The sequence below is a fragment of the Centroberyx affinis genome, unplaced genomic scaffold (assembly GCF_046629955.1).
Source record: "Centroberyx affinis isolate AG114_WGS23_722 - 3 ecotype Tasmania unplaced genomic scaffold, CSIRO-AGI_Caff_v1 ptg001395l_1, whole genome shotgun sequence".
Classification (NCBI taxonomy): domain Eukaryota; kingdom Metazoa; phylum Chordata; class Actinopteri; order Beryciformes; family Berycidae; genus Centroberyx; species Centroberyx affinis.
In genome coordinates, this window is record NW_027279877.1 from 21,649 (window position 1) to 48,227 (window position 26,579).

Here is a 26,579-nt window from a genome sequence, read left to right on the forward strand (position 1 = left end):
TGACTCTCCTCTTTAAGATGGTACCGCTTTGACTCATTCCAACTTAGAAGGGAGTGACATTTACAGGGCGCACAAATACACTGTGCAGTTGTTACATAGTATGTGTAAATACTGATTTGGTTACATAATGACATTTCAGATGCCTTAGATCAAGAAAAGTTCAAGAAACTTCTACTCACGGATAGTTGTATTGGCAAATTACAGCAACAGCAACAATTTGACCGGATGTCACATATTAGATTGTAGTTTGAATGGTGTTTTGACACTGATAGTGGCATCACAATATTTTCAGTTAATATTGACATATATTGGTGTTTTCTGTATTTATGTAATTGATTTTATACTCATGTTGCCTTCCCACTATTCAGCTGTGAGTATTTTTTTTTTGCTTATCACTGAGAAAATCAACAGAATTCACGAGAAACAAAATGGAAGTCTAACAAACAAGTGCATCTTTAGATTGAGCATTTCTTTTTCCATGTTTGATTGTGACAATATGAAGCATCACAGATAAACCATTAGAGACAGAAACTGTAATGTAAAAGAAACCAGTGCTACATGAATTATTAACCTCTATGTTAAAAGGACTAATTGAAAATATTTACTGAATGAGCCAATGAATGTGCAGTATAAGGTCCATATTTGAGAATAGAGCAGAAATGTGTTGAGCACTGGCCTCCTGGCCTCATTTGAAGAAACCAGATAGGGCAAATAGTTAAATTTAACTTCCTTAACTGTTTTGAGGTCACCAAGTAGCATACTTTGCTTGCTTCGACTTGAAGATGTGAAAAGTTGTGCAATACCTGACAACACATTGGACAACCTATCAAATGCTGTAAGTAATTCCAGGACATGGCTCAAAATAAATTGCAGTGGTCTGTGGAGGTCACACTTGTACTGTATCTGTTACAAGAGCTAGCAAAGCACATAATTCTGAACAGATTGTTTGATTTATCCTTGTTTTTATGTGTATTTGTGTCCTTTTTTCTGTAAAGCACTTGGTGAAAATCCTGTTTGTTAAAAGCGCTCCATAAATAAACTTGTCTTAAATCTGCAATGTTAGCATTTCCTTTGTGATATTCAGTCTTTATATCAAGAAAAAAAAAGGAACCATGTAACTAGAACACATTTCAACATGTTTTTCAAATGTTTCCAACAAATACATCAAGATGAATTGATTGGACTAGAAATTATAGTGATGGGAGTATTGAACAATAGCTCCAACATTTATACAGTAGCTTTGTTGCCATATGTTTGAATTTTTCAATCAGCGTATAGCTATGATTCAGTGAACACTGCATGATCAGCTTTGAAATAAGAATATGCAGGGTATATTTTCAAAAACATGAACACGTTAACCTGTTCAAGACTGTAGTGTTAGAGCAGAAATAAACATGCTATGTATAAAGCCTCTGCAGTCTGCATATCCCACATACCCGTATCTTATAGGCTACTCATCGATGCCAGGAACATGGGCACCCGTGGTATGAAAGCCTTGAAATGAATGAAATAGGATGTTCATGTCTAGGAAGCTGTCTCGCAACTTTAGATTGGTACGCTCATTTCCTGTAACCTCTTGGTGTGTCACAGGCAGAGCAAATATCAATTTTCAATCATATGTAAAAAAAAAAAAAAGACTAGAATTTCTGAGTCATAGTCAGAGTTCCTTCGTGTTTTGAGATTTGATTAAAGCTTATGGTCCTGCAAGAACTACACTGTTACTATAGTATATACAGTATGAATATGATGGAAGGCACTGGTGGAAGTATAGTACATGTGAAGTAGGATATATCATGTGAAAATCTGTGTGTTTTTCATGTTTTCACTTCATTGGAAGGAATTTATGTTTCTTTATGGTTTGAGAAAATTCCACCATCCTCAGTCTAAGAAACCCCTTGGATAAAGTAAAAAAATGCATGGTCATCAAGCTAAAAGTTGACATTTTGGAGATACAAGGTTTTCATCCAACAGCAGGGATATTATTTAATGCAAGAAAAAAGGATGTGTTTTGTATGTTAAAAAATTTTGAAAAGGCCATTTTTTACCTTTACAAAATTGGCTTGGGGTCTATGATTGAAGAGTAGAATGTTTATAATGGGCACAGATGTAAATCATATCAATGTCTTTTCAAGAGCATACCAGTCGCTGGTTTAAAGATGAAATAAAGTTTAAGGGTTTCTTTTGTTGGGGGGTTGGTGGGCTGCCAGAGAATAAGTTCCAGAGCTCCAATATGCCAAAACTAGAAAGAAAAAATAGCATGAACCAGATAAAGCAGCTGGAAGTGTTACTTTTTCTGTATAGTCCAACAAGTCAGTGAGTGAACCAAAGATGGATGGCCTCTAATTCAAAAAGTATAACTCCATGGTACATAACCTGGACGAAAGAGCTGAAGTGAGTGAAGAGTTTCATTCCAAAAAGGAGATATCCAAAAGAAGATATCCACCATTTGAAAAATCTCATGTCTACCCTTACAAAAGGATTGCTGCCATGAAAGTAAAGCATGAAGTAAGACTGAGTCATCTGAAGACATCTGCCTGGAGAGTAGTCATGTTTTTCGAGGATAGAGTTCTATGTGTGTTTGAAATGTTGACAGATGAAGATCAAGTATCTTATTTTTTTTCCTAAGTGGATATACAGCACAGCAGTTTGGAATGAAACCCTGAGTGTTACATTTCAGGTTGCGATTGTATCAGTAGGTAGCACCTTCATAGATGACAACACATTTTTGGAAATATAAAGATTTCAATATGTTATATACAAAAGTCAAAATGGATATATGAGCATAAATAACACATAATAGCAGCTTGTAATTTGAATCAAATTTCTAGTCTAAACACTGACTGAGTCATACAGTAAAAGTCTGTGAACTGCAGTAGCTAAATGGCATAATAATTGACATTTCTGGCTTAGATCAGATAAAATGATGAATAGTTTTAATTGAGTTTGTAGTGTAAAAACTGGCTGATTTCTAAGTGCACATAAAGACTTTGATCTACGTTGCCTTTCATGTATTTAATAGCTCTTCAAGTGAAATTGCTAACATGAGCACCTGCGACACTGACTATTCAAAGATGGTGATTTCACTGCAATTTCAAGTGTAAACACTGAGGAAGTTAAATTGCAATGAAAGCCTTGTCCTTCACCCATTGTGTATTTCACAGCTACTGGTGAAAGCTGGATCATCATGAGCCCATTCAACTTCAATTAGCTTACCCCACTAAATGCTGATCATTTAAATGGAGTTTACAGTGAACATTTAGAGTTTACAAATATAGTGGAAGGCTATGAGTAAATCAGCAAGTTTAAATCTAAAAGCTCTCAAAGGTCCAGTAGCCTCCACTTTTAGTTAAATCAAAAGCTCCATAACTCAAAATGTATAATAATATAACATGAAAAGCACTCATGAAATAGGTATAGAATAGTATTATTTAATATAATAGGCTATCATATTATAGTGAAGGCTAGCTTCAATCTAACCTGCTAATAATGGGAATAGCCTATCAGCAGCATGTTAGCTTTGTGGTAGGCCGCATGATTTGCCCTTTGAATTTGAATTTGTAGGTATAATTTTTAGTTTTATTTTAACAAATTCAACAAAAATCTTATCCTAAGCTGGGACTCATTTCACTCTGTCCAGAAAACATGTGACATCATTCAATCAGATTCCAGTAGAAAACTATATAGGAGGACTTTACTTTTATTTTATTTTATATAGAGAATAGGTTATCATAGGTTCCATTAACATGCACAAGTAAAGCTGACAAATGCTAATAACTTCTGCTTCTAATATGTCAATAACAAAACATGCTTCAAGTGCTTTTCAAAAGACTGGAAAAATACTTCCAGTTTGTGATAGTATCTGAAGGTCTTCTTAAAAACCTGTATGCTTAGACAAAAAGTGGGATCCCACTGCTATTATTTCTTCAGTGCTTCTTCAGCACTGCCTTTATTATATTTAATGGTTGGATAAGGAGGAGGATCACTGTAATTTTATGTGTCCAGATGAATTATTCTACCACTATATTGTGTTTGTCCCCTGTGGTCCGATGCTTAATATTATCACCCAGCAGCTGTAGTGCGGTACTCTACTGCCCCCTCCCTTTCCTTCTGTCTCACGCTGTGGATCCAGCAGACATGCTGCTTCTCTACAGGCCGTGTCTGCAAATACGCCATCTGGTGGACGTTTGGGAAAGTGATTCAGGGAAACAGCTTATCTAAGTGTGCCTAGGTGGGATAATTGCCATTTGTCATGTCCTTCCTATTTGCAACAGCAAGAATGATTGCTGATTAATAACTGAGAGTATAAAGATGGTGAAACCTTTATATGTAGCAGTCTAAACTCCCCAGTTGGGGCAGAGGTGGACAAGGAGTCAGCACTGGGTGTGTATTGGACTGCAGGGTCAGGAGGGCAAAATAAAATTGATCATGGAGGCTTGTAGTGTTTTGCCAGTGCTTTATTCAAGAAACCGGACAGCACTTTCTGCCCCATTTTTCATCATATTGACACTCTGCAGCCAAACTGCTAATGTGTGAGAAATGACAAAGAGCCAGAGGCAGAGCTTGCCCTTACACCAACTCTGTGTTGCTGCGAGGGCGAGCTTATGAAATATCAGCCGAGGGGAAAGTAAGGCTTCTGATGTTTACTGACTGAATGAGTCTGATTATTTGCAGCCCTGTCACCTCATCACCAGCCTGGTTAAACTCAATGCAGGCTGCACAGCACATCTCTTATTCCTGCAGAATATGTGCAAAGCTTACGGGGCAAGCTGCACCAGAGAATTGTTGAAAAGGGGACTCGCATAACTTAAAGGAAAATGAACCCAAAATCAACTCTCAACATGGTTTCTGAGGCAGAAAATATCATTATGGCTTGGCATCTGTCACTTCATGGCTTGGCCTCTTCTGTGTGTCTGTCTGTATGCTGGGAACAGACTGACTGTCTGCTGCCGCCATGTGACAACTGAAAGTCTCTACAGGGATCAATAAGTTAGCCAATCTCTTATTTTTATCTCAGCAGGCTTGCTTGTGTGGTTAAAGTGACCTAAAAATGTACTTTCAAGCCCCAAAAAACAACAAATCTTTCAAAGAATTTTCAGAAAAAGGCTATTATGTATATTGAAATAAGATGAATTAGATTTTTAATAGCTCTTACTATAGCATTTTATGTTGTGTATTACATTGGATTTGCCTCTGGGATAAATTAAGTATACATGTGTGATGTATTTATCTATCTATCTATGACTAAGTGGGCCATACTGCAGACAGACCCTCTCTCCTCACATACACACATACAGCCTACTATTGATGGAAGCTCTGAATTTGACATAGCATGAATTAGGCTAATCCTCCATTCCTCCGAAAGAAATTTTGTGGGAAATTTCCCCAAGTAAATAAACACACACACACACATCTCTGTACACACATTCCAGTTTGGTGTAGCCTACACAGCAGATGGTAGGGGGAAGTCGAGTCTCGCCTCTTGTGTGGCGCAGCTTGTTTATCACACACACAGGCCTCGTTTATAAAGAATATTCAGCGTTATACTGGATTTCATTGTAGCATCTTCCTGAAGAATATAATAAAAATGAATGAAAATTACCTCTTACCTTGGGTGATGACAGCGGTTTCAGATTTTGATAGGCTATATCGCAAAGGGCTTAAGAAAATCAATGTAAACCACTGTAAGCAAAACAATTGCACATCAGAAACCTATGAAGGAAGCCCCTGATGTCTACTTCAAAAAATATTTTAGTCTTCTGATTTTGTCAAGATCAGAGTATTGTTCTATCAAGCCCTGTATTCTTTACAGGGAAAATTAACTGTGACAATAACATCTTTACCTCACATGTAAGGGCTTTTGTGCTTTCACGTTCACAACCACAATACAAAATAAATAAAATAAATTCATAATTTGGAACATTTTATTTTTTTTGTTGGTGAAACAGAACAAAAGCAGCACACAATCTTTTTACAGTATATGAAATGATTGATCAGGTTTAAATGTATTGTTATAAGTGTATTTGAACATGTCAGCATATCCATCTGCATCACACAAACTTCCACTGGCAACAACATCCTCACGTTAACAAACATCTTCAACATGAAATGGCAGGGATTCTTTTAACTGCAATTTGATTTAAATTTAGATTTTTTTGTCAATTTCCTAATTTGAAATTCTGAATATCACTTCGCCACATGAAAAAACAAAAACAAAGCACTTGAACATCCTACATCAAAGACATTTACAAGGACAAAAAGATGTGTCAAATTATTTTAATGACAAGACAATATGTAGAAATGACAAGTGCGTAGGCTACTGTGTGCGTGCACAGCTGCACACACACACACACACACACACACACACACACACACACACACACAGTTATGCACACACAACAAAAGCAACCAAGATGGCTTCCTACATGACAAACCCTTGTGCTGTGAAGGTACTTGCAGCACAAAATGCCAGCTTATGACAAAGCCTCTTAAAAATAGGGGCCGTCTTCTTGTCAAACAAAAGTATCATATTTTCAGAGAGTGACAACTAAAACCCAAGGAGCGGGATAGCTAAAGCTGGGGAGGGAAAAAAAAAGAAAAAAAAAAAAAAAGAAAGCGCACCCAACAGCCTCCACTCCCCCGTCCCAGGGAATATACAGTAGTTTCAGGCATTAAACCCCAAGCGCAAACCAGATTCCCCCGAGCGGTCTGGCTGGTAGGTGGTGCTATGGTTGGGGCTGGAGCCTGTGGTGAGGGGCTGTGGGTCGGCGCCGCGTCTCGCCTCGTCTCCCCCTGGTTCCGTGAGCCGACAGGAGGACGCGCCTTTAATCGTGCTTGCCCTTCCCCTTCGGCGTGCCCTCGTTCCACGCCACGTACACGAACAGGGCCAGGACCACGTGGACGGCCAGCACCGCCACGATGGCGGCGTAGAAGTAGCTGTCGGTGCTGGACATCTTCATGGAGCCTGGGGAGAGGGGAGGGGAGTGGAGAGGCGTGGGGTCAAATCATGAATGAACTCTTCAATACCAATTCAACTGAGGGACTGGAATTTGAAGAAAAAAAACTGCAGGAAACAGAATTGGAATTGAATTAGAATTTCAGGAAGTTTAATTTAATTTGATGAAATTCAGTGAAATTCCATGTTTTTTGGGGGGGGGTTTTCTTACCACATAAATGAGATTACATCTAGTGTTATATATTATCAATACTGAATATCGTAAAATGTTAAAGGAACCTTTCAGGTGGTATTTGATGCATAACACGTGACTGAAATATACAAATTATTGACTGTCTTTTATTTTATTCATAATGCTTGATTTATAATGTGGAATTGAATGGAATTTAATTAAGTTTCCTGTTATTCCAATTCAATTCCGAGAGCTGGGTGCAATTCCAACTCCAGGAACTGACATGAAATTTACCATTTCATGTCAAATGTACCATGCATTCTCAATTCAATTCATGAATGGCCTCAAACCCTGCTGTCAACTCGATGATGTACAAGTGCATAGTCCCAAATTTTTCATCAGAAATAATAAAAAAAAAAAAATTAAAAAAAAAAAAAAAGTTTGTGTGCAACCAGAGATACAAGGAAACGCGATGTGTTCCTAACCTTACCTTCAAAGATGTACGCCTTTGATGCGAAGTATAATCCGATGGGCAGTGTTACCATCAGGATCGTGAAGAACAGCAATGTCTTCAGGGCTGACACCAAGGAACTCTCATTTCTGAAGAACACAATTTGATGATTCAGTTTAGGACGAAACAACACAATGGCCTTACTGTTAGCAAGCTATGGGCCTCTAACATTGTGACTTTTGATACAGTGATACTGTTAGGAATGAATAATAGGGTGTTTGAGTCTAACGTAACACAGAAAAAGACATCTGAGAAGTTCAGCACTAGTTCAGGATAAAGCAGTACTGAGAGTCGGGATTTAGTGGCTCGTGTTGGTGACTTGGCAGCTAGAGAAAGGCTAAGAAAGTCGCTAAGAAGCTAATGTTAGCTACTCGTCTGAAGTTGCTGTTGTTTTTCTCACCCTCTGAAGTCAGGCTGCGGTCCAGCTGCGGTGTGTGAAGATGATCTGACAGACCCGTCCATTGCTGTGCCGATGGGGGGCGAGATGAAGAGCAAAAACTGAAAATATAAGTAATGCTAGTGCAGACAAGAAGACCTGACGCTGTTGTTTTGTTGACACTGTTGAAATCCCTACTTCCGCGTGTGCTCACGGGGCGGTCACGTGACTAGTGTTTGACCGCCACCTGCTGTTCAGGAGTGCGAAGATACACCAACGACAGCCACGTTCACAGTAAAATGAAATAAAATAGATAAAAAATAATAATAAAAAAAAGCAATAAATAAATAAATGAAATAAAATAAATTAAACAACAGCCATGTTGATCTTCGAAAAAATCTACTGTAAATAACAGCTGTTGTTTATGAAATATTTGCTCAATGTCAAGTAAGTGAAGTGTTGGCCAGATTATCAACATTTAAGCAATCTATAAATATTTATATTTGTTTATATTTTGCTATTATTTTGGGTGTATTGTAACATCTGTATGACTATAAATTACAATTTTATAACCTGTTAGGTTAGGTCTGCATCATTTGCACACACTAGGAAGACTACAGATTGTTAATAATAATAATAATTATAATAATTGATTACATTTATATAGCGCTTTTCTAGGTACTCAAAGCGCTTCACATATGATGGGGGGGGGGTCTCAACTCATCCACCACCGATGTGTAGCACCCACCTGGGTGATGCACGGCAGCCAGTTTGCGCCAGAACACTCACCACACATCAGTTAAGGCCTATAACTGCAGAGTTGAGTGAGTTATACCTCTAATTTCAGGTTGCCCACATCCCTCAATTAAAACAGTGTGAACATAAAATGTCATGACATCATCTATAGGAGTATCCACAAGTCTGCTGTTTTTACATGTAGGCGCCCTACATCTTTGAATAATGTAACACCATAGGCTATTTTTTGTTTAATTGTTGATGTAACGGAGAGCCATTCAGTCCATTTTGCGCCAAGTATATATCTTCTGTCTCTGCGGCACTGACTGTGTTTCTGCTGGTTGAAGTCTCCCTGACTGAGAATCGAGGAGTGGCACTTTCTGCTCCAGTTGGCTTTGTTCTCACCGGTCCCACGCTCAGCAGGTTTCCAAACCCATTTCATCTGAAAAGACTCTCAAAAGGGACCGACCAAACCCACTAAAGAACTATTCAGTGATGTGTGTTCAAACTAATCATTTTGCATTCTGTGGCAATTTCACCCCCAAGTAGTTACTTGACAAAAAGTACAAGACGTCACTGCCTATGTAGACCCGGAGAACTGTCACAGCGAATCAAATTAACAGTATACACAATGCTGTGGCTGGCTGAACCACTGAGAGCAATTCTTAAAATTATTTTATGCCACTTTTGCTTCGTTAGATGTCACACAGTGAAGAGCAACGGGAAACACAGGGAAAGGTTGTGAGCCGGATTCAAACCCACAACATTGCGAGGATTGTTCCCCAGCTCCCTGAGCCATTAGACTCCTTCACTGAAAGCAACCCAGAGATTTATAGGCCTGTGTGTCGACTTGCATCACTTCAAAGCAAATATACTTCTTTGGATTCATATCTTCTTTTGAGAGCATCATATGCAAACCTCATCATTACAGAAGCCGCTGCCTCTGCCTGGTAAATGTAGGATGAGAGAGAGAGAGGAAGTTGAACTATTTGAAACATCAGTGTCACTTTGTTTCAGTGTCACAGTTCATATATTAATGCCTGCTGTGTTATTATTTCCAGCAGGCTTTGTTCTTGAAGCCTTTAACCTGTTGGAGACTGTTGGGTGATAATTGTAACTCAAGAACTGCATAATCAGATTACAAAATAAACTACATATAATCAGCCAGAGATGCTTTTTAAATACATGCAACCAGATTAAGGTTGCTTTTTAAGGGATTGTAAGTGCATTTTGGAATATTTTCTGAATTATTAATACATTTTTGGAAGTTTGAATGATGAAAAAAAGGGTATCACAATATTGGCTCTCTTTTTGAAAGATCAGGACCGAATGCCACATGCACCTGACTTTGCCCTCTGAATATATTTCAGATTAATATATTCTGAATAATTGAACATCTTTTGTATGAGTTGGTGAGAACAATCAAGATAATGCATATAATAATAATGCATTTTAGCTCCTCAGATATTATTTTTTTAAGATATCCACAACAACCTCAAACAAAAGAGAATGGGGTGGCTCTTTTGTTTTTATCACACACACGCTGAAGATTTGTTTCTGGAGGGCAGCTATAATTGGTTAGCTATAGTAGACTACTCAAACTATAAAATGTTCAGCAAAATATTTCAGGCCAAAGTATTGGGGCCAGAAATAATTAAAAGCAGTAAAGTGATTACTTTTCATAAACAGGTCATGAGTAATTATTCCAGATCACAGTTATCCCCCCGAAACACCGGAAACATATTTTCTCTGGACACAGATGCAAAACTAAAATGTAATCAGAGACTTTGTTACAGTGCGCTTTGGGAATAAACCTTAAACTAATTTGCATTGAGCCAGAGAAGGAAGTCGGGGAAATCGCTGCTCACACATGTTCACCCTGTTATGGTGGGATTACGAATTCTAATAAAACAACCAATTCCAAAATAGAAGCCACAAAAAAGTCATGTTGACTGTGTCCGTGTTCTCAGTGGAAACATCCAATCACATTGTGTAGATTTAGTGAAGGGGTCCTCTGTGCCAGGTTCAATATCGGGACGTCCTTCCTCATGGGTCTTGACCTCTGACCTTCTACAAGTGTTTCCCATGGCTTTCTCTGTCTGGACTCCCCGAGCTATGCCTTGTTCCATGAGTCACCAGCGCTGTATGTCAACTATGGGACACCCCACACTCCACACCTGTTGTTTTCATCACATATGATACAGTGTGCTGCTAAGGTATGCAACTATAGAGTGGAAGTATTAAATGAAGCATCCATCTGAAATGAGCGCTTGAATAAAAACATAAAAGAGACTATTGTTCCATGTAAGTTCATAATGTCATTTGTTGCTGCCAATAGTGGTAAGAGGATTGTTATTAGCATTAATTCATGTTAGCCAACATCTGCGTTTGGGTCTGTCTCTTGGCACCATGGCACCCTGGAGGTTACTGTCAACACACAGGGAGCATGGGAACACTTCGTCAAGCAATAAATTACAAAACAAATACAAAACCATCCATAATCCCCTCTTCTGTATACGATTATGTCCAAAAATAAAGTCAAGAAATCTGACGCAAACAATCATCATCCCCACTTCCTGCTCTCATTGGTTTCCTTCAGCCCATGACACCTAAAACCTCCTGGTAGAGTTGTGACCCACGGCCCATTGGGAACATGTAGGAACACATCATATGCATGAGAACACAGGCTCTGCTAAACCCAATGCACAAATCCATTAGGAGACATACTCTATGCTTTCTATTGTAGCAGCAGGCCCACAGTCTGATCCCTCCGTTGTAAAATGCATTGATGTGCGAGAGCTGTAGAAATTCCTCTGTGCAAAGAAGGAGCTGCATCGGACTTCAACCAATGGGGGGAAGCCATTGTGTCATGCTAGTAGTAGGCTGTATAATGCCCCATTGCTCATCCTTTTTGTGTTAACTACTTTTGTGGCAGTGTTCTGCTGTTGTGGAAATAATCCTCATCTTTCAGCATGAGAGTTTGTTTCTTGGAGGCCTTTCCTGCTCATACACCACTGAGATGAGATGGAAATAAGCAAGTATAAAATGCATCGCTGTGGAAACAGAAAGAGTAGAGTATCACGTCCTGAGACAACTTCAATTTTACGGCTATAGCTTCCCTCTTGCTTGGTCCAGTTTTGGGCATAATGCATAAATACTCAATGGCATCAAGCGGATGCTGCTGCTCTCTCAGACACACATTTACCAAGACAGACACTGTATTTACAAAGGCAGACTAGGAGACCTGCCCTGCTGCATGCTATTTTCCGACCCTGGACAGGAAAATAAAACAATGTAATTTCTCATATGGAATTCTGACATATCCCAACATGACAGTCTGGAGGAATTTATGATGTGACTCATGTTAACTGGCTCCAGAAAGCTTACCTGTAGGGCAATGAGTAGCCAAAAGGGAGGCGTGCTGAGGTGAGGTGAGGGTAGAGAGAAACCCGGGGGAATGTTAAACACTTCTTGGAAACAGAACCACAGATGTATGTGAAATTGGAAAAATAAGCACATGAGTTATGGGCCTGGCGGATTTTATAGAGCAGGTCTGAATGGATGGATCATGCTGTCCTTGAATATAACAGTAAGACAAATGTCTCCACAAGCTATTGCCCTTACATTAGCTGACAGGCAGAATGACAGACAGAGCAAGCGGACTAGTCACTTCAGGTATTCATTCTGCAGACCTTGCATTGTACTCTTGATTTACGGAATGAGTAATCTATGAGTTGTCACATTACATTTCACATTACATTTCTGTCAATATGGTGCATATAGCAAATGGCTTATGGCAAAGGAGGTGATGAACATTTTAAATCCGAGCCAGCATTTTTCAAATCTATCGGTCTCGAACAAGAGCTATCTTTCATAATTGTTAGAAAGTTACTTAAGGACTTAAAATTCTATGATAAATCGATTGCGTGTTATAGCTGGAAAGTGAACACCAATAAGCAGCTCCCCCTGATCTCTCTGCGTCAGACTGGCCATTTTCAGTCACAAGAGTATTCACGTTGATAGATCTTCAGAGGCGACAAGATGCCATCGGCAGAGAGAGAGAGAGAGAAGGCAGGGGGCTTTTAGGACGAGAGAGGTGGAGAGAGAGAGAAGGCAGGGGGGCTTTTAGGACGAGAGAGGTGGAGAGAGAGATCTAGGTAGAGAGAGAGAGCAAGAAAGAGAGAGTGAAAGGTGGGTGGAGGAGGAAGAAGGATGACCCCGCCATTACTCTGTGACTCTCTGGTGTGGTAGAGCCGACACTGTCATCTTCCCCGGAGCCCCTTTAGCCACTCATCTGTGGCTGACCTTGCACTGGCATGTGGGCTGCTTCTTTTCCACATCAGAGCTGACAGTGACTGCATGGGGAATTGAACAGTTTTGTGGCATTTTACTGTACTGCAACTCGACGGTATCCGCCTCTATAGGCTCCTAAGACGATCCGTGATGCATTCAGAGTCACATCTCTGTCTACAATCATCCTTTGAGTGTCTGAGGATTTAATTTTACTCAGACATCCAGGAGCCTATCTGAGCGCATCTGCAGCTATAGCAAAGCAGAATACAAAAATGAGCAAATGGATCTGAAGCTAAAAGGATGATATGCAAGGAATGTTTAGAAACCTTTCAAATTAGACATAGGGAATGTGTAGTCTCTTTAATATTCCACTAACAGTGCATCATATCAAGAATGTGTCACATTGACATCTTGCAGCCTCCCTGTGAGGTGAACTGCTCATAGTTTGTTTGCTGGATGGAAGTTATGCTGGGAGGCTGTCAGAGCTCATCTCGGCTAGGGTGACATGTGCTCAGGCACACTTGCACTGTCACGAAATTACATCTCTGGCTCCTGATGCGTATCATATCCCTCAGGCATTTGATAAGCAAGAAAGCTAGCTTTGTTTATCGTCTATTCCTCCCCTTTCATAATTTCTCCTAATTCTAAATCACTCAGGATCTGAAGGGGATCCCTCGGGCTTTGACTGGAAACTATAAAAGTATTTTATACTGCAAACAACAAAGCAGGTTGTTTTTTCTCCTTTAGACAAAGCTTGCTCTGATATATTTTTTTAGTAAAAGCTTCCACAATCTTCCCAGTGTGTTTTGTGAGAGAAACATCGCTCAGAAGACAAGCCTGAGGGGGAAACAGCATCACAGTGAATTAAAATGGCCTACATTCCCACTAAGAAGGAGCCCAAGATATACATACAGATTGGCACATTGTTCAGCGACACTGAGGATGAGACTATGGGCGGCATACTGCACCATACCTTCTACTGCAGCTAAAGATGTTTCTGAATTGGCACTTACTCCAGTTTTACTATTCTCAGAGTCACTAAGGGGCTGAATAATAGTGTTAAATCCTCCGTAATTGAGCCTGGCATTGCATGTCTCAATGAAATAAAAGGGTTTCAGTTTTAATCTAAAATTAGATGAAGGATTACATTGAACGGAAACAACCAACCTTAGGCTTTTACATCATTATTGTGGCATTCAAGAGCGGAAAGACACAGTGGGATCAGAAAATAAATTTATTTGCTTGTCAGTATGTTGTTGAGTTACTCATCATCTTCTATTTGTGCAAATACGCAGTGAGTCATTCTTGTGCATATGATGTACACAGGCTGGGGTGTCGCTTGAAAAGTGACATTCCCATCAAATGGAAATCGAAGATGTATTCTTTCCCATCCAGCAAATAGGCTACACAGTATGTATTGACTTATTACTGTATTCACGGCTAACGTTGACAGCACTACACTGCCAAGTCCTGACCACCCATGGTGCTCTGTAACATCCAAATGTTTTTCATGAATACTGACAATTTATCTGTCTCTCTCTCGCCTGCTACCCACTAAGTTGGTCTATCTTCTGCCTTTAAACAGAGTGAAGGGATGCTCTCACAATGGAGCTTAATGTACAAGTGGTATTAGTGCCACTGAATTGATGGTTTTCCTCACAGCACAGTGTACTGACATGGCAGAAGGGGATATGATGGCACGCACAGTGTCCTCTCAGATTATACCTTCAAAATAGAAAAATGACACACTCTTCTCATGAAAAGGCACTAGGTGAATCATCACATACATATCCACAATGAGGCTCTTAGTGAAAGTATTTCCGATTTCTGGTGACATAGCTAAACACCATTCATACATTTATTTCCGCTACATTATTGTTTGTTAAAGCCGGTGATGGCTTGCTCTTCAGGCCCTCTGTAGCGCACCTGGAGGTCTCCATGAGAAGCAAGCGAGGGATGCACAGCGCGAGGAGGATCGTCTTGTACTCTTTACGGAAGTTTTGGTTCAGCAGTCCGTATATGACAGCGTTGAGGCAGCTGTTGAAGTACGCCATGAAGTAGCTCGTGACAAAGAGCCACTCGGGTATGTTGGGCGCCACCTTCACCGGGTTGATGGCCACCGCCAGACCTATGAGGTTCAGCGGAGCCCAGCACACAGCAAACAACACAAACACCATAAACATAGTCAGGAAGTTCCTCACATCGCTAGGTTTCACTTTAGTCCTTTGCTCCGGTTTGACCCGATGCTTCACCTGAATGACCAGGACCCATATCCTCATGTAGCAGTAGGACACCACCAGCAGCGGGATCAGAAAGTGAATGATCACCACAGAGATGGTGTAGTAAGAGCTGACCGTCTGGGCGAAGGTGCAGGAGTAGATGCGGGGGTCATACTGCAGTGAGCCCACAAAGAAGTTGGGCACAGTGGCGAGGGCGGTGAGCAGCCAGGTGAGGCCCAGGTAGCAGCAGGTGTTCCTCAGGCTGTACAGGCGGTCATAGTGCAGGCTGTGGCAGATGTAGCAGTAGCGGTTGATGGCGATGGCCGTGATGTTGAAGATGGAGCCGATGACGCTGAGGCCCATGATGAAGCCGCTGGCCTGGCAGTGCAGGTCGCCCATGGTCCAGTCGTCATAGAAGATGGCCATGAGGACCAGAGGGTAGGGGTACAGCGCCACCACCAGGTCCGCTACGGAGAGGCTCACCACGAAGATGTTCCCTGCAGAAACAGAAAAAGGATTGGATAACACACAAAACATGTCCCAAACTACGGGGCATCCTCGTGGATCAGTGGTCTAAGGCGCGTACCATCTAAACATGACATCCTGAGGTGGAATCCGGCTCAGGACCTTTATCGCATGACGCATGTCATCCCCCTCTTTCTCCCAGTCTTTCCCTACTTTGTACTATCCAATACAAGGCAAAAATGCCCAAAAAATACCCCCCCCCCCCAAAAAAACCCCATCCCAAACTGGTCTATAATTAAGGCGTACAGCACTCTTCTTTCACTTTCTGCCTCAGTTCAAACTCCTTCAAATGAACTAGGTCAATGGAGGTATAACTGTGACTTCCCATCATAAAAGAGTAGCTTCAGCGTGTCCTTTGTGGCTTGGTTTGATGAGGCGTTCGCCATGTTCCTCGCCGCATGGATTTGGATCCCGGCGTATGCTTTGTTGTCACAGCTCTCTCAACACACAGCCCTTTTTCTTTGCACTGTAACTGTCATAAAACTAACAAAACTTCTTTAGAAACTGAACCATTAGAAGTAGTGATTTCTCTAGATACAACATACAAGTTCATTCTGTTCTGAAATAACACAGATGGATTGCCAGGTCTGTATTTTATTGGCCCTGTTCATCTCAACAAAATGCTCAAATTGGGTTATTGTATTTTAGTTTCCAAAGTCTGCATTTGCCCTTAGGAAAACACAGTTAAACACTCCATTAAAGTTTATAAAAACAGGACATGGGTGATTTCAGCGTCTGATTACATCCAAATAAGTTCCTTTCTTCCTGAGGTCTGAGCTGATGGCAGTGTGACACTGGATCTCCTCAGAAGACATGAATCATACAAAATGACGTCTAACATTGTTACAGTGTGGCTGCTCTGGGTGGGGGAAATAAAACAATACATCTTATACTAATGCCCTGTCAGATATGAAGATGGATAACAAAAACATGCAGTAAACTGCAATTCAATCAAATCTGTGTTGCAGCCAATTAAGGCTTTTGCTCCCTATGTTTCGATTGGATGCAATGCATTACAAATGTATTCTGTGTGAAAGCTGCTTAGTTTAGGGGTTCAAATCAGGAATGTAGTGAAAGTTTTATCCAACTACACCCAGTTTATCCACGGTTATAAATATAGTACCCACCTTTTCACAATGAAAAAAATCTTTATGATATAAATACTGTACCTTGTGATGAGTGACTTCTCATGTACTACATCACTGGCCAGAATGAGTAGGTAAACATTATATGTAAGTAATCTTTAAGGGGATATATAGTTGTTTTTTCAATGTGATATTGTATGTGTGCTTCGTTTCACTACTTTTGCATGTCAGGAGTTAATTCCAGGGTTGATATAACTGAAATTACCTCCTGAGGTAGAAATGTAAAGGCAAAAGGTTATTTGCAAAGCCAGTCAACAGCTGTAACAACAGAGTTGAGTGGCAGATATGATGGGAGTGGATTTAAAACACATGCTTGCCATCAATCCCCGGTGTTCAAGGCCTATTATAATCCCTGCACCTCAGGGAGAACACAGCTATGTTGTTTAGTAACCAAAGCTAATTTTAACAAGATTTGATCCTGAGCATATTTCATTTTAATCTGGTCATAAAAAAAATATAATACAGTGATAACTGCATGTTCGTGCATGTACACTGTTATATGTACATGCCGTGCGGTATGTGAATAGTTTTTTTTTTTTATTCTGACATTATATAAGTATTATGCATTATGCTGCTGGGGTACAGTCACTTTCACCTAGATAGATAGATAGATAGATGGATAGATAGATAGATAACAGCTTTTTGATTGAAAATGTAGAAAATACAGTGAAGACTATGTATAATATGCTCAGTAAATAGCCAGTGAAAAATAGTATCCTCGCCTATCTACACTTGTGAATAGAAATAGTTTTAATGGTTTTATTTCTGTCCTTTTATGTATAACTTGTTACTTCAATATAGATTGCACATAATATTTTTATGGCAAAGGTTTTTTAGATTTTATTTTATTTTTTTCAATTTGATAATTTATCTTCCTTCAATATACTGTAGATTGTACATCATACTTTTATGGCAAAGGTTTTTCAGATTTTTTTTTTACCAATTTGGAAGAAAACCCCCTTCCTAATTTAACTGAATTTAAAGTTCAATTTGAATTTAGCACAGAGCTGGTGCAGATATTCAGGGTGTGCGGCGGATTTTCAAGTCACCAGAACAACACAACCCCTCTCTCAAGCCTGCTGAGATAAAAATAAAAGCATTTGTTCTTCATCCTAGAGTCAGCTCAGTGGGCAAATCTGTCAGATTGTATTTGTGACGCTCACAGTACTCGCTGTGTGCATTTGTCATCGTGCAGAGGTTTGATTCCACGCTGACATCATGCGGCTCGGTGTTATCGTGCGCGCTGGACAGGGTGTGCTACGGCGCTCGCCCCGGCTCAACCCTCTCTCTCCCCCTTATCGTCAAAGAGGATGAGGTAAGTGCTAATACACCGCTGAGAGGATCGCTTTGATGCCGCCAGACAAGTGTCTTTGTTTTGTCGGCATCCATTATTAAAACATTGAGTGGACCATTACCTCCCTCTGTTTAATTAAGCAACTTGGCCCGCCTGACGCTCATCACACCCAAACTCGCAGCACTGAAAGGAGCGCTGTTTAAGTGTAAAACATTCTCATGCCTGGATACCAGATATAGAGTCATGCCCTGACATCTTTGGGAGCTATTATTATCAGCGTGTCGAACAGAGCACTTTTCCAGCTTAACCTGAATGCTGATTGGTTAGTGGCCACCAGGGACAGCTGACTTGCCGCCTTTAACTTCTTTGACACCATTGGCTTTGTAATTAACTGGTCATATGCCCTCACAAAACTGTCAAGCATGGGAACTCTTCTAATAAATCAAATGATTCTCTCTTTAAAATGTCTCCCCATAGTCAAGAGATCATCCCATGAATTGCCCCAATGTCTCTCTCTCTCCCACTTTCCCTCTCTCTCTCTCTCTCCCTCTCTCTCTCTCTCTCTCTCTCTCTGTTTATGTCTGTCTGTCACACACGCAAACAATTTTTGGCTGAAACATAAGACCCGACAGTGCAGCAGTGAACTATTTAGCTTTGCATAACTGAATAAGGATAGTCGTCACCAAAATCATCCAGTGCACTCCAGGCCACGGCAGCCTCAAAAACATATTAAACAGAAGCTGCCTCTCGGCCTCGCTTAAAGCATAACAACCTGCATATGTATTAAAATAGGTGCAATGCTGTTGTTGCAATGTTGGCATATTTATGGCACATTTGTATGCTCTCTGAATAGTTCTCAAACATAAAAAGAGCAATGCAGGGAAAGACGAGGAGGGAGGAGGCCATGCTGCAATAAGAATAGGTACATAATGAAATGATAGTACGAGATAAACAATCCAAAAGACAAAATGAAAGCCTGCCCGGTCGAGCGGATTTGCATTCCGACGACTTGCATGGCTGTGTGCACATATCAATCCCAAGGGCACATGTCCCTCTGTCAAACCCACTGTCTGTATCTCATCACTTTCAAAGACCCAGAGTGGAAATCTGATCGGCAAAGCGGACTGGCAGGAATGCCATCCTTTGATTCATCCAGCTATATTTACACACCTTTGAAAGAAAGATTTAAAAAAAAAAAAAAAAAACGTGTAGGAGAGTGTTGGCATTGCTTGAATCCAATTGAATGTCAGCACAAGGATTATTACTACAAGTGCATATTCCAAATTAGATTACATTTGACTTACTCATATCATAAATAAGCAAAAATAACCTTTCGGCAAGGGCATTACCCCTGATGAATTAGTAGTGACTACTTCATGAACTCATGTTCAAGGGGCCAGAGAATTTTTTGTAAGAAGTTTAACATTAAAACTGACACGAGCTGCCTTTGGTGATATAGCCTGCTGTGAGCCCAGCCAAAAACATCATCGTCATCATCAAAGGCCATCTACCAATCAGACCTCCTGTGTCTGAGAACATAAGACTCACTGGCCCTGAGAGAAATCAGCCCATGAACACAAGCCGTGGTTGGGCCAAGAAAGTTTCACTTGTTAGGACTAATCCTGGAAATATGTGAGCAAGATAGTGAATTATGCAAACTTTAACAAGATGACAGCTCTCCTGCTGAAATGGAAGGAATATTTGAGAACATTTGAGACTTTCTAAGGAGAGTGTACTTCATTAGTTCACACCTGAATGTCACTTTGGTGTGGTCGTTTTTCAAAATTCTAACGCCTAATGATGCTTTACCTCTATGCTTATCACATTAGAAAATTAAATGTCATCCACTATTGAGCTGCTGGGACAAGAAGACAGGTTTAATGTAGTGTGCTAAGTGATATCCCCTGTGGCTGAATGCTGTCAATTTCATGGGCTTCTGACTTGAGTCAGTAAGTCCACCGACTCAATTAACTGCCACTGGACACTTCAGTGTTTAGGGTTTTAGGTTTTATTCTCGACTGTAGAGTGGACTGATGCGTGCCTTAGCAAAAATGAAGTCCATCCACAACCTCCAATCCCCAAAATCTTCCTCATCCCCCCCACCCCCCCATCCAGCAACCCCAGCTCCTGTCACGGCCACACGTACACAAGTGCACACTCATTCTCTCTTTCTTTCCCCCATCTGCTGCCCCTCATCTTTTCTTCTCTCTCTCTTTCTCCATGAATGCGTATATTTTTAGTATGGTTAACCCCAGTGGGAAACTCTAATGTTAACACTCTAATGGCAGCGTTTGTGTCGTGCTCTACCCATCTGAGGATCCAATGAATAGATCCTATTGGATTTGCACGCTTCAGGGAACCTGTTAACCTGTGAAATCTCAACATTGCGTACCAATTGTCGCCAAATATGAGGAAACATAGGGGGACATAAACATATTTTTGGCATTACTTTTAGCTCAGAGGATCCCACATGTACCAGCATCCACCAGCAACCAGTCAGGAGCTCGCAGTGCGGCAACACAGCACCAGCAGATGGGCCAGGATAGTGCAACTTTCAGAGAGAAAGACTGGGAGTGTGTGTGCGTGTGTGTGTGTGTGTGTGTGTGTGTGTGTGTGTGTGTGTCTGTGCGTGTGTGTGGGAAAGGAGGGGGGTTAAGTGGTGAGTAGCAGAGGGACATATGAAGGCAGTGAGCAAAGAAACGGTGCTCAGGTGAAGCAGAGCAGAAAGGTCCTACTGCTGTCTGCCTGTGAAGAGGCAAACCATCAGCTGAATAGGATGTAGAGCAGAAAGAGAGGAGGTGGGATGTTTTTAGCAGTCTCCGCATGACACATTAGATCTCATGCAAGTGTGTGTGTATGCAATGCAAGGAGGTACTATATCTAAATTATATACTATACCCCATTATATGACTCACAAGACAGCCTGTGGGCCCAGCTGAATGCAAAAGGTTGCTGTATTGTGTTGCGCCTACCAGCCCCTTCACACAGCAACCATCCAGCTTACAAACCCATTTATTCTGCAAGGAGAGCTCCCACAGCTGTTCGATGGCAATAATACTTATTCAGTTGTGTTCATGTTTTCCTTTCGGAAACTCCCTACAATTAAACATTCATACATAGAGAGCCAACCCTATAAATAGCTTGTTAAGAACAGAGAGGAGATTGTGGATGGGGTAGCAGTAGTGACAATTTCAGTCTCCTAAGGACACACTTCAAAAAGAAAAAGGTTAGCATGAGATAACACCGGAGGCTCTGAGCTTCAGCTGGTGTTGCTTTCAGCTTTTCAGGTTGCTTCTCACACATGCGGAGCAACAGGACACAACACCACCAGATCTCCACTGTGGCCGAGTCTGCCAGTCGGTCCCATTAGAGGAGGAGGACAGTGACACGAGATCTGTCATCAGTGCAGCGTCCATAGTCTGCCAGAGTGGATATGGCTTTTGAACAGGCCATTTACTCCTGCTGTCTTGTTTGGGACCAGTCAACTGTAATCTTCTCAATGTATACCAGATAATCGAATTATTCTATGGGCTCCGTAACTTCTCGCCAAACTGCTTTTGGCTGCTGTGCCAACTAAATGTTATGTAATGTCTTCGAAACTGTAATCAAAAGCTCATTATGCCAAATACTCAGCGACCTAAACCCACCGCCTGATTCGCACATTCTCATTAGCATCATGTTGTGATCATTGAGTTTAGTCGTTTGCCTCAGCAGAAGGGCTTCATTCTTGTATTTTAGCTATGCAGCTGCTGGGTTACAGTTTAATAGGCATGGTGTTTGCTCTGCAGGACCTCAAAAGGTACAGCTGTACAATATTAAAGAACAGAACGCATTATAATACATTCTGACCAGTCTTCAAGGCTTTTTAGCCTCTGGTGCAGACACACACAACTGCAGACATTTCAGAAACCATGTCTCGGTTTTCTGTCTCTTCTGTAAAGATGTAGTAAGCACATAGAAATCATGTGGTTCAATGGTACAAATTAAGTGAGAATAGCTGTTTGAGAAAATACCCTGTGTATTCATGATCCTTGGAAGTGGGATAAAAAAAACACATTCTGTTTTGTTTTCTGACTGCTTCTTATGACATACTTACACATCACTGCAGGGCGTCAATGCATAGAAGATTATATCTGTGACTGCCCCCATGACTTTTTATGATTTGTCCATTCATAATCTTATCTTTTCTATATCAGGAAATAGGAAGCATCTTTTCTTTGGGATGGGTAGAAACATATATACAGTTTGTAACCTTTTATATGACTGATAATTGCATTTTTCTTTAAAGGATAAAGGAAAATAGTAGGATGGGCTCTCCTTCCCTTCATAAGCACACTTCATAACATAACACAATAAAATATGAGAGCGTGTGCCACATAAACCCATAGGAAAGGATGCAGAAGCCAGACAAAAGTATCTCTCACCTTGGGTGCTCATGGAACACTACAGGTCCTGATATAGGGATGTGATTTATCTGAGTTGGAAAACCAAGGATAAAGCCAGATGGAGGGAAGGGGTGTTATTATTTATGAAGAGATATGAAGGCAGACAGGCAAGGCTGTGGGAACTCCATCACTATGTCTGAGGCTGGAGGCTCACGTTAGATAGCAGCCCAACAACTCTACAGGCCAAGTCAGGCACCTGATCCTCAAACACAGAGGTCACACCGCACATTATCATTTCATATTTAATAAAAGCATGACTCATCCCGCACAGGTGATTGAGGTAGAACCTGATTACACACTTGGAGAATTTGTTTTGTGTCCACGGCCAGATGTAAATGAATAAAGAAATAGTCAGTTATTTAGCATAATGTGAAGCAAAAAAAATTATTGAAATGCAAAAATAAAAATATATATATGATAACTTCAGTAAACAGCCATTGTTAGCCTGTTTCTCGCTCACTTAGACTTATTCCACAGAGGTAATGTCTTGACCATCAAACCTGCCTTTTCCCATCTTCCATTTGAATCATTAAAAACAAGAAACAAATCAAGCATTTCTTTGGTCCTGACAAAATTCAAACACACTTAACATTTTTTTTCCCCCGGCTCACCTGCATTCCTGAGCTTTTTGTTCCTGTACACAGACAGAATGACGAGGACATTGCCCAGGATGTCTACCACTATGGTGAAGATCAGCACGCTGGCCAGCGCAGTGGACACTCCAGCGGAGGAGCTCTGCCCGCGGTCGCTCTCATTCTGGGACAAACAGTTGACGCCGCTCACATTCGTCTCCAAATCCATGTCCCCTCAGCATGCGGCGACCATCGCGCAAAGACTTTCGCTTCTACTGAGAAAACTTCACGCTTAAGTGTTGAACTTTTACAGGGGCAAAGCCATCTCCCTCCGGCGCGAGGAGCGGCGGGGTGGACGCCGGGCGAACCCTAACCCCGCAGATACACCCTGATGATAATGACGGCGATAGGCCTTGCGCAGGGAATTTTAAGTAGTTGGTTCCTGAGGTGAAAAAGATCATGAAAGCTTGTATCTGCCGTCCTCCGTCTCGTCCTTATGAAACACCAAAGGTCTTGTGCACACTGGTCCATACTAGCAGGAGAGCTCGTCCAGAGGCATGTGAGTGCTCTCCTGTGCGTAATGGAAATGAAGATGTGGAGCTCACACGGGGGGCTACGGACTGGAGAGCCCTGCTTTTGCTTTTACAGGCTTTAATAACAACTACATTTGTGTTCAATTCTGTCTGCACGCACGCGGATTAGATTAAGTTTTAAATCTTTCCAGTCTGGTTTAAGATAGGCTACTGAGCGTGTTCCATTAAAACTATATATAGCCTGAAATCTTTGCGTCCTGGCAGATAGATCTCTTCCCCCACCGTTGTGCAAAATACCAGAAAGATCCTCACATAAGGCCAAACTCCACGTGAAGTTGGGAAGACTCACTTCTTCACACGGGCAGGCTTAAAGGATTTGAATTTGGCAGTTGCTGCCATTAACAACTTGCCGTGTTTTTCTTGTTCATCTTTTTCATCATTTTTTTTAGCCAAGCGCCACTCATCTCTATGCGCATGGAAATGGCGCCTTCGTGTGTCCAATGCTGACTATTGCAAATACCAAACGTGCCTCTAACAGCTTTTTTGACTGAAAATGTAGAAAATACAGTCAAGACTCTGAGTCTAATTGTCTCAGAAAATAGTCTCCTATCTAGACTTTTGAATAGAAATAGTTTTAATGGTTTTATTTCTTATTTCTGTACTTTTATGTATCCAGATAGATAGATAGATTTCAGCTCAGACGCTGTAAAATGAGGGGTTCTTCAGCGGTGCCTCTGTGAACCTTGGGGTACTGCAGACTGAAATGATGCCTCTGAGAACCAGAAGCTTTACACCCACATGCAGATTTTTATGGGCTTTATTCAGGAAATGTTTTAATCTACTTATGTCTTAATGTGACTGCACACATATACAGGAATTTTCACAATTTTGGCATCAACAATTCAACCAAGGCTACATTGTCAATGAAGCAGGCATAAACTGAGAGTTGCTATAAATACACACAGTCATTCTGGCACATGGAACTGGCTAGCACTGCTACCAGTATTCCTGTTAGCCTTATTATCCACCCATACCATTTTACAATCTTGACAGCGGGGAAAGTGAAATATGTTCAAATTTACATAGTATTTGCATAGCTAACATCATGATAACCAATCGAAATACAGAGCAGTTGTTTAGATTTGCCTCAACAACAGTCTAAAAATAAATGACTGTGGATGGGAGAGTGGGGAATGCCAACGGTGTGTTTCTCCTCTCTGCCTCTCTCTCTCCCTCTCTCTGTGTGGATCCTTGGACACCTTGTCAAATACTGTAATATCTCTTACTTAAAGTGCAAATAGGTACAAGATTTTAGTGTTCCTCAAAATGAAATGGAAGCACCAAAACAAATCTGAGGTGCAGTGAAGAGTTTGTCTAAAGGCTTTGTGTCCCTTGAGGAGCCAGTTGATGCCTGTAAGCACATTTACATATTTCTCTAACCTTTATCCAGGGAAGGTTGACTGACATTCATACAGCTCCACACATTCAAACTGCAGTTGAGGGTTAAGTGCCTTGCTCAAGGGCATCTGTACAGTAGCTGTGGATGGAGCAGAGAGCGTTCCTCACTTCTCCCACCCAGATTTGTCTAGATAGATTTGTCCCAAATTGTAATACTTCTGATCCTGCGTTCTCATTGGCTGAGTCCTGTTCGAAGCCATTGTAAATTACCCAATAAACAGCAGCATAATCGTTATTTTACATATTAATATGCTACCTGAAAATCACTACTCATGGTATGTGTTACTTAGCATCCATGTTGTTTAGCTACTGTTCAAGGGCTAGATTGCTAGGAACAAAAATACCATTAATATATTACAATTAGTTATTTGTTAAAAAATTAAATTTAGATTTATTGAACATTTACATTCTTTTATTATTACAATTGTGCGTTACTGGCATTTTTTGAAACTCTGCTGTCCACTGTGTCAATCAACACCTCTTAGCTCTTCTAAAATGTGTAACAGGGTGGATGAACTTAAACTATACAACTCACTCATTTCACAGAAATGTGTTTTTGCAGGTCAGTTGGTAGCTCAGCTGTCAATCATGCTGACAGGGAAAAGTCTCATGGGTTTGAGATGGGGAAGGGTCTCACCCTGAAAGGATCCATTGTCCTTGGCATGGATAACAGCTCCAATGTTACGCCAATCGTTTATGGATCACATGATTGAGTCTGGCTGCTGTGGTCACTGTGTAGTGACTTTAGATGGTGGAGTCAGTTAATCCACCACACTGTTGGCAGGCACAAGACTTGTGGATCTGATTCTTTTATCTTGCTACATAAAGTAACAGTTATCACAGCAGTGTTTCATTTCAGATTATCATCATATGTAGTAGCAAGACAGAGGAATTTAAACACCTTCCACAGTAAAATTCAGATTTCTATATGAGCCCACTGCTGTGTTCTTTGAGGAAGTGCCTCTCATATTTTTACCACTCCTTCCCCATAATAAAAATCCAATTTGTTTTTCAGTGTTCAATTGGCAGGATCTCATTTACGATGAGCGCTGCTAGAAAGCTGCTTGGATGTTAGAAAAAAGGGAGTGGCTAAGAGTGTTTATGTCATTGGAGATATCAGTGAGCACCTCCTATCCCAATGCTTTGTTGAATTGACCTACAACACCTCCAGAGGAACCAACAGTAAATCCTGGCTTCAAAGAAGCCCTATACTGACCTACACTACACCACAGACCTGTTTCTGGTTTATAAACACCAGGAGGTACGCAAGCAATTAACCCTGGAGCAGAAAATTCAGTGTCTGCCTATGAGAAGCTGAAACTACCTTCACTTGTTCTGTGATTTGTCAC

At 40.9% G+C, this 26,579-nt stretch overlaps 2 protein-coding genes across 2 annotated transcripts; both read right to left on the minus strand.

The window, feature by feature from the left end:
- Positions 1–5,909: 5,909 nt before the first annotated feature.
- Positions 5,910–8,203, minus strand: LOC139649748 (vacuolar ATPase assembly integral membrane protein vma21-like). Its single transcript, XM_071526237.1, has 3 exons — positions 8,036–8,203; positions 7,615–7,724; positions 5,910–6,961 (listed from the first exon to the last, which is right to left on the minus strand). Exons 1-3 carry the CDS (start codon positions 8,095–8,097, stop codon positions 6,822–6,824), a joined length of 312 nt encoding a protein of 103 aa, XP_071382338.1. The 5' UTR covers positions 8,098–8,203; the 3' UTR covers positions 5,910–6,821.
- A 6,686-nt stretch (positions 8,204–14,889) lies between these two features.
- On the minus strand, positions 14,890–23,468 carry LOC139649738 (melatonin receptor type 1C-like). Its single transcript, XM_071526226.1, has 2 exons — positions 23,279–23,468; positions 14,890–15,755 (listed from the first exon to the last, which is right to left on the minus strand). The coding sequence occupies exons 1-2, from the start codon at positions 23,466–23,468 to the stop codon at positions 14,890–14,892; spliced, it is 1,056 nt and encodes a 351-aa protein (XP_071382327.1).
- Between the last annotated feature and the right edge of the window lie 3,111 nt (positions 23,469–26,579).

Bases quoted from the DNA above. Each gene is read 5' to 3' on its own strand.
- LOC139649748 (XM_071526237.1), bottom strand. From the start codon at position 8,097: ATGGACGGGTCTGTCAGATCATCTTCACACACCGCAGCTGGACCGCAG. The intron at 7,725-8,035 runs GTGAGAAAAACA...TGTGTTCTTCAG, and splicing joins CCGCAGCCTGACTTCAGAGG to AAATGAGAGTTCCTTGGTGT. The intron at 6,962-7,614 runs GTAAGGTTAGGA...CCCTCTCCCCAG, and splicing joins AAAGGCGTACATCTTTGAAG to GCTCCATGAAGATGTCCAGC.
- LOC139649738 (XM_071526226.1), bottom strand. From the start codon at position 23,468: ATGGATTTGGAGACGAATGTGAGCGGCGTCAACTGTTTGTCCCAGAAT. The intron at 15,756-23,278 runs GTGAGCCGGGGG...CTGTTTCTGCAG, and splicing joins CAAAAAGCTCAGGAATGCAG to GGAACATCTTCGTGGTGAGC.